General features: G+C 36.5%; 1 protein-coding gene across 2 annotated transcripts in view; it reads left to right on the top strand.

Annotated features, from left to right (window-relative positions):
• LOC107714335 (zinc finger protein GLI2-like) overlaps positions 1-8907 on the top strand; it is a 92973-nt gene that overhangs the window by 42535 nt on the left and 41531 nt on the right. For both annotated transcript variants that reach the window (XM_016520164.1, XM_016520154.1), the window contains exon 3: positions 6443-6545. In XM_016520164.1, coding sequence (XP_016375650.1) covers positions 6443-6545 — 103 coding nt within the window. The remainder of the gene's footprint in view (positions 1-6442; positions 6546-8907) is intronic.

Raw genomic sequence — 8907 nt, 5'->3', positions numbered from 1 at the left:
TATTACTATAAAAAAATCAAAACGACGGTGGGGGTCGGTGACGCGGTGGGCAAGCGACGTAACCGGTGTTGCGGCTTAACACCGGTATCACCGTCAGCACCGTCTATCGCGGCAAGCCTATCGTGTATACGTGAAACTTTTTAAAAGCGCAAGGGAAAAACGTTTCAGTTTTTGACTACACTGTTGTCGTGTAAACGTAGTCTAAGTTAAGAAAGGGCTCACTAGGTTGTTCAAAAATGGGAACAAATTGCATGCTACCAGGATCGGCTGACTCCACTGGTGGCTCCTGCTCGGCCTGCGGCTTCCCAGGGTTCTGGACAGCTTAGGGATCTGGTGTGGAGCAGTTTGCATGGTGCTGTGTAGTTGGGCGCCTTGCCAGGCCATTCTGCTGGAATTTCCTGTCTGAATCGACTCCCTCCTGCTCGCTCCCCTCTTGTTTCTGGAGTGAGACAGAAAAGCCTTTTTAATTACACTGCTGCTGCCTGGCCTCTCAGGATATTATTATTGTTCTTGAGTGCTTCCTCTAAAGATGAGCCACTCTCAGTACAAAGCCGCCTGTCTCTCAGCTCCATTCGGGTATGAAAAGTGAATGTTTTTCCTCTACGTTGAGGACCCGTTGATAATGTCTACCACCTGCTATTGTCTTTAAAAGGACATCAAACCACAAGCTAATCCTGACCTGCATCAGAACATGAATGTCTGGTTTTCACCAGGTCCTGACAGGATGTTTTGCACATATTAGGAATTATAATGGGGGCATGAAACAATAATACTTTTCGTAACATAGTGCCTACTACTAAAAAGGTTTAAAAGATGGATTATGTTTTTATTGTATTGCAATAAAAATATTTGTATTATTTTTCAGGGGGAGGGGGTATTTATATAATAAAATCATTTAATAATTTTTACTTGAAAGATTAATAAATGAATTTTGTTTTTATTGCATTATGCACTTGTTTTTATGCACAAAGCTTTTATACACACATCTTTGGTTTCAGAAATGTACTTATATTACAGCTCAAAAGTCTATATTTATGAAGTAATTTGGCAAATGTTAATTTAATAATATTAAACGTAGAATGCATAAAAGGGGCCATTGACCCTATAGGTTGTGTTTTTTTTTTTATATATATATTTACAAGTAAAATAATTAAATCATTATAAAGGATTTTAAAGTCCATCTGCTGAAGTTTTTTTTTTTTTTTGATTTGGTTTTGATTTGATTTGATTTGATTTGTTTTGATTTGCTTTGCTTTTTGGTTTGTTTAAAGGTGCCATTGAATGGAAAACTGTATTTACCTTGGCATAGTTGAATAATAACAGTTCTGTACATGGAAATGACATACCGTGAGCCTCAAACACCATTGTTTCCTCCTTCTTATGTAAATCTCGTGCATGCAAAAGACCACTGAAAAATAGGCGAATCAGAACATAACACTGACTGTGACGTTACAGTCGGGATCACTAATATGTACGCCCCCAACATTTGCATATACCCGCCCATGTTCTATGCCAGCTGAACCTGCACAGCCGAATCAACAGAAGTTCTGCAGGTACTGTGAAGAAACAAGCGCAACAGCGAAAATGGCAGATCATGGAAATAAATGTTATGTTACAGGCTGTGCAGGGATGGGTTGGTGTCTGTATTCAGAAAGGCACGAAAAGCAAATAACGTGTTCTAATAAAATAACGCAAGCCACTAAAGGGACATGTTAGCTGCTTGCTAGCAGTAGCCTGTTACATTACAGTACATAAGATTTCACTTACCACATAAACAGAGTAAGGAGAGATGACTGAGGATGATGGCGAATGATTTACAGATCCTGAGCACCACTGACAAGCATCTGATCTTGTAAAATGTGTGGTAAGTACTGCCGCTGTAGTTTACACAGATCACGTGTGATTGCAAATCTCGAAAGTGAAAGTAAAAATTGATCGTGCATTCGAAAGCAGTTGCAATGCCCCGCATATTAATAGCGGCTCCCTGATGTCCACATTTTATATACAGTATAATTAACCAACGATATAACTGCGAGAGAAAGTATTAAAATATATATTTTCCCTGTGTTTCCTACCTGCTGTGTGAGCTACTGAAATGAGCCGCACTGTGAAACAGCCAATCAGAGCAGAGCTCAACATTGAGCCGCACTGTGAAACAGCCAATCAGAGCAGAGCTCAACATTATTATACATGACCCTTCCAAATAAGCTAATATCAGACCATTTCATTCTAGAGACAAATCCTAGGGTTGTAAATGGACATGTAAAACCGTTTCTGGAGATTTTTTTGCCCTTTCCTAAGCCACATACCTTCTATGTAGATATCAGTTTAAACTATTGTATCAACGCATTCTATGGCACCTTTAAGATTTACCAGTGTATCGAAGTACTGAATTCATTGTATTAGACAAGACAACATTATGAGTAGGCTAGTATACATTTAGAAAACATCTGTCATTTTATTCTAAAGATCAAAATTAAGATACAAAAATACAAAATATTATTTGAGTGAACATCTAAAGATTTTTTCAATAATTTCTCTTAAGAACATTTTTACGAACTTAAAGGGGTGGATTTTTGTGCACAAGCCCCTTGACTTTTTGACCATTTGCTCCACCCTTACAAAGCAAAAAATATATGGGAATAAACTGCAAAATATAATGTGATTTATTACATAATACATTTCCATATATGGGAAACTAGTGCTTATATTTTTTAATATACTGCAATATATGCATTGACCATGTATGGCTATATATTGATACATATAAAAGTATTTAGAAATAAAGACAAAAATAGCATTACATGTAATATTCATTAAGTTTTATCCTTTATTGTGCAAATATATTGCACATACATGTTCCCATAGAAATGTGAAAATATGTACAGATATACACATTCACAGAATGAGTTACAGCAGATTTCTAGTTCCCAGCATGCTTTGCTTCTAACTGTTAAAGGAGAGTAAATCTTAAAATTAAGCGTTATTTCATGTGTTTTTGCTCAATATTAATATAGAGGGAGATCTGTTAGTGTTTAATTTTCTACTATTTTGGGATTTAAAAGGGTTTCTGGTATGTCTGAGTTTTTGGGGTTACCGTTGTACTGAAGAGTAGAGCCTGTGGTTAGGTTGACGACTGGCCAAACACCATTAAGAGTAAGACTATATATTACTTTATTTAAAAAGTAATGGCTGTGAGTGTGCACTATTCAGCACACTGATAGTCTCTTTGCTACATACTTAAGTACATGCAGGTGTGCTTGTGCTGTTGTTAACTAGATATATATGGAAATATGAAACATGTAAATAATTATAAAATATAGGAAATATAGTATACATGTCTATATATTTGTGTATACACTGCATGAGTAAATATATGTGCAATATATTTATTCACATGCAGTACCATATCTTATCACATGTACATCTATTTTTTATGAAGTGTATTACTAAATATAAAATTAAATATATTATTATTATATATAATTATATTTTTGTCACACATTTTTCAATATATGAAAGTGGCAATTCCTTATGTATTATTCAATATATTGTATTATATTAACACAATATATTATTCTGTATATTTTCAATATACCATTAAATCATTTAATATATTGATCATTCATATATTTAAGGAAATGTATTTTCTTTGCATAAGGGCACACTGGTGTTCTTTGTTGGGAACAGAGTTGGTCAAACTATACGATCACACCTGTGTACCCTCCTAAGTGCTGGACCTTGGCCCTCCTTTTGGCCCAAGAACAATGGAGCTGTCTGGGTGATGGAATAAGGCCCTCTTAGGCCATCCCTGCCTCTGCATCCTCATGAGGCCATGTCCACCCTCTAGTCAGAGTTACTGTGTCCCAGATTCAGTCTTTCAATTAATGTCTGCTCAGTTGTTGTGTTTGGAGAGGTTGCCATTTGACGGTTGGTCTTTTTATAATGTTTAATATGAAACATTGCATTAGCTCAGTGAGAGAAAAAATGAAAAACTGCTCTTAGTAACTTACTAAGCATTTTAGCTCATACATGATTCTCCACACATTACAGCACCAGTTCCCATCATTCTTAAACACGCAGGAATCCCATGAGTTTCCAAAGGCTTGCTCAAGCGCTGACATGCTGTGCACTTGGCCAAAGCATCAATGAATGTGTTATGTATATGCACGCTTATCCTCCTACACGCAAACCCTCATTACGTTGGCTCCTACACTCGGATTTGAGAAATGCCTCTCCATATCCAACTCGCCAAGGAAAGGGAGTCAACCTTATTGGCAAGGAGAAACGCACAACACCAGAGCCTAAGAGTATGCAGTTACTTTGAGCTTTTAAGATGGATTTTAAGCAATCACACAATCAATCCCTCACTGCATTTGCCGTTGTGAAATAGCCTGCTTACCTGTCAGTTGTACTTTCCGCTGTGACAGTGATGAAGGGGTTGAAGAGCTGATCATTTCTCCAGGAAAAATTCCACTGGAAATACCAACATTCAAATGTAATGCAAGCTCACAAAGTACAATAACATGCACTGTTTTTTTTTTGAAAGCTTTGGTTTCAGAAATGTGCTTATTATTACAGCTCAAAAAAAATTACAATACATACACTGTAAAAAAAAAAATCTGTGACATATACGGTAAAATACCGGCAGCTGTGGTTGCCAGAACTTCACCGTAAAAAATATGGTAGCAACATTTTAGGTTTTACAGACTTAACTTAAATTCACAATAAAATACAGTATTTCATTAACTGATGTAATATTAATAAACCAACATATTGAAGTACTAATATCTGTTTTGAACCATTGTAATGCACTGATAACCACCAAAAACTGGTGGTGATGAGAAAGTCACATGATGAACCAACGCTCATCACAAACAGCTTTTCTACGAGCTGAGGAGGGCAATATTTATATATAGAAGGTGCACAGTGTCATTCACACAAACACTAAACCCCATCATGGTGGCACATGATACTGAAATAATGCAATAAACATGAATTTAACGACATTAGATGTAAGATAAAACTCTAATGTACACAACTGATAAGAAAAAAACTAAGAAGAAAGCGTTATTTCAACAAAAAAACATCAAATATGAAGTGTCATGCAGGGAATTCTGGGAGTGTCAATTTACGGTTTTTCACTGTAAATTATACAATGACTTTTTCTTTTTCACTTCCAAAAACCATATTTTTTAACAGTATTTGACTGTAAAATTACATTAAATGTAATTACATTTATTCACCGTATATAGTATGGAAACTTACTGTTAACCAATTAACAGGTTTTTACTGTAGCATTTTTACAGTCTTTTACTGTTAAAATCAGAATCATTTTTTACAGTGTACAAAAAAAAAACTTTCTTATGATCCAAAAGACCAGGACAAGTAGGCATGTTCAAATTTTTGACCGTTACTGTTTTCAGAATAAAATCTGCCCATAATAAATAATAAGCATAATTTACATAGAAACAAGGTTACCTGCTAATTGCAGGTGAATGAAGTGTGGGTTTTTGTGCCAAAATATTGTGCGCAAAACTGCAAAAACTTCAAGGTGAATTCACCCCATATTGTTTGACATCTTCCTTAGTCTTGAATCAGAATAATGCATGCTTGAGAGCCACGGTGATGATTGGAGTGAGAGTGGCAGCTCTGGAATGCTGACTCATACAGGTTTCCTCCTGATGGGCCCCTGAGAGGCCCCTGCGGCCCTTCCCCACCCTCATCAACCCTCATCTCCACACAGGTAGAGATAATGATCTGAGGACTTTACCCCCATAGTCTTTGTTCTCAGGTCAGAACTGACTCACTGGTGCACATGATGCCCAAGAATTTTAATACAGGCAAGGAATGGGCACAGACAGACACGCACAGGAGATGATGAGTCCATCCAAAAATTGCCTTAGGAGCTCATTAAGAGCAAATAATAATGATAAACGCACATTTAAGACGCAGACAGTAAACTCTATTTAGTGCTTACTCAAAGATCTATAACCACCACCTTAAGTAAGTTCCAGTCAATAATGAATGCATGTTGTTTTTTACAAGACCCCCTTAAAGAAAATCAACCTTTTTATGACAGGAAGAGCATGTTTTGGATCTCTTTTGTTAGCCCAGACAAATAAAAACTCATCATGAAAAACTGTAATTCACTCATTGCACATGTAAGACCACTAATATTGAGGAACGGTTTGTCAGTTTTCAATTATCTTGGAGATTTGAGGACCAGACTGTGGCTCAGTTCTAAAATCTTGTAAACTGCCTTGCTGTCTACTGTGTGTCATACATAGAGTTTGTCATTAGCATCCCTTACAAAAATTAACCATGGTTTTAATACAGATAAACGGAATAGCGGCTTTGCACAAAAAGCCATCTTTGTGTGTTGTATTATAGCCTCTGTTGACATGTTTGTCTTTCTTCTCTTCTGTCTTTGACTCCATAGCTCCTCACTTATTCTCAACCTTCCACACGCCGATTCCAATCGACATGCGGCACCATGAGGGGAGGTACCATTACGAGCCATATCCTCTGCACCCCATGCATGGGTAAGTTTGTTAGCTGCTTCGACATTCATTTTCTTCTCTTTGCACTGACGGAATCATCATTAATCAAAAAAGACACTGTTGAGTCATCTTCAATATAAAGCACACAGATTCAGAGCATGCCATTGTCAGGTCTTGTCCAGTACATCTGTTTGTCTTTTGCCTGAAAGATTGTTCAGCTCTAGCTGAAGATTTGCAGCACATGGAGAGCAAACGTCCAAGTAGTGAGAAACAAATGCCAATGATTCAGTCAGTTTCATATCACAGACAAAATTAGTGTTTAGTACAAAGCTGACAGAATGTTAGCATCTCTCATCCTTGTAGTATTTCATAGCTTTGGACAGCATCTTTAAGTCTGACATTTACTGAAACTATTTTGGCAAGTTTTGTTGTTTAAACCTGGTAATAGTCTTAGGATGAAAAAAAAAACTATGCAGAGTGAATCAGACAAACCAAATAATATAATTTTCGTATATACAGAGACTAACGATTAGTGCATTTGCATTTAAAATCACAGATACATACTGCGAGCCCAGTGACACTTGAACAATTTATCACAAGAGCTGAAGCAGCCAGAAAAAGAGAATTCCTGCCGTCTGTCTATGTACTCTGGCTCCTTTGATTAATGTGACTTGGCCTTGACAGAGGCCCCCTAATTCATCAAGACCCTGATTTAGCTGTCCTTTTCACTGCCTGTGTCCAATTCACCTAATTGCATGTATATTGCACAGCAAATTAAGCACAATGTTATATTTTGGAGGTGTATGGCAAGGGTCTGAAATGGAGATTGGACCCTAGTATAGAATGATTCATGGTACATAGGTTTTATGTTATCACTTAGGATAGACGTTTCTTGGCTACATGTAAAAGTAGTTGTTAGAGGTTTTCATAGGTAAATAGGCAAAAATAAATAGCACACTTAATCACCCTTACAGGAACACCATTACAATGTGTTGCTTGGAGATGTAGGTGGAACACGAATACAATGCCAGTATTTTTTCTAAAATTAACTTAATAATTTATTGAATTGTCGTACACTGGCAATTGTTTGACTTGTGACCTGCAGATTAAAATAGTGGTTTCTGTATATTCAAATATGCTGAAACGCATTTGCCAAGAAGCCTTCCATAGCAATCAAACCTCTCCTCTCCCCATACGCGTAAATAAGAAAGAGTTGACAAACCTTAAAGATGAATGTCTAAATGTTTGTAGAATATTTCAGCATGTAAACAGAGCAATTAGCATCCAGAATCTAGCTTTCCTTTCCCAGAACCTCAATGACAGCAGAGTGAATGAGAAAAACACATCCTCCCTTTTTCTTTTTTCTTTTCGTTATTATTTTTGGAAAACCGTTTCAGACTGCAGTGGTATCGAGAACCACCCAACTTTTTTTTCCAACCTTTTTTTGTCCAACTTGATTAGTGTTTCTGTCCAGTGAGGAGCAACTTTACACATACCTTGGTTCATAGGTTTGCATATTAAAGTTAATACATGTTTGTAAGGTTTGGACATGCAGTAATACTGCACAGAAAGGGACTGACTGGAGAGCATGCCTCAAGTTTGGAAAAGGTTCCCATGGCTGCCAGTGGCAGTTAACTGCAGTCTCTGTGGGATAAGATGTGATTCATCTAAATCAGAGCACCTGACCAGGAACACTGTTAAGATGTGTCATACTGATATTCTCACTGGAGTCAGCAGGGAATATGCGTGTTCTGGATATTTCCACAGAAACTGCTTAATGAAAGCACATATTATCAAAATATGAACATTTCATATGAACAGAAGTGGTAGAATATAAGAAGTATACTGAATATTACTGCTTTATATATATATATATTAGGGCTGTGCGATATTGAAGAAAAATGTGATATGCGATAACTCATTAAATAATGCGATATGCGATACGATAATGCTTAAAGTGCCACATGCTCAGATGAAACAGTTTTACTCAGCTGTTGCTGAGTCAGTTCTGTGAACTTCTATAACTATCTTGTGTCATATATATATATATGGTTATTTGTATGTATGTATGTATCAAGAGCTCCTGTAAAACCACAACAAATTCCTTGTGTTTGCGCACACTTAAGTGGTGAATAAAGCTCATTCTGATTCTGATTCTAATAAGAAAGCACCCCTACAACAACTTCTGAAAGTGAACGGTAGTGTTTTATTTGAGCATTACATAAAAATGTAATTTGAACATTAGTGTAATCATTTTAACATGGGTTTAGGAACTAAAAATAATAAAAAGGAAAAATAAAACTGCTTAGTATTTACTCTTTGAATTCAATATGCACTGATTCTTATTTAAGCTACAAAAGTTATTTAGGTAAGAGCAGTGAGTGATTTTCTCTGTCTTTTGTTC

This window comes from Sinocyclocheilus rhinocerous, unplaced genomic scaffold (genome assembly GCF_001515625.1).
Source record: "Sinocyclocheilus rhinocerous isolate Xijiao unplaced genomic scaffold, SAMN03320098_v1.1 scaffold12, whole genome shotgun sequence".
Taxonomy (NCBI): Eukaryota; Metazoa; Chordata; class Actinopteri; order Cypriniformes; family Cyprinidae; genus Sinocyclocheilus; species Sinocyclocheilus rhinocerous.
The sequence above is the reverse complement of the archived record's forward strand: the minus strand, read 5'-3'. Positions and strand labels throughout refer to the sequence as shown.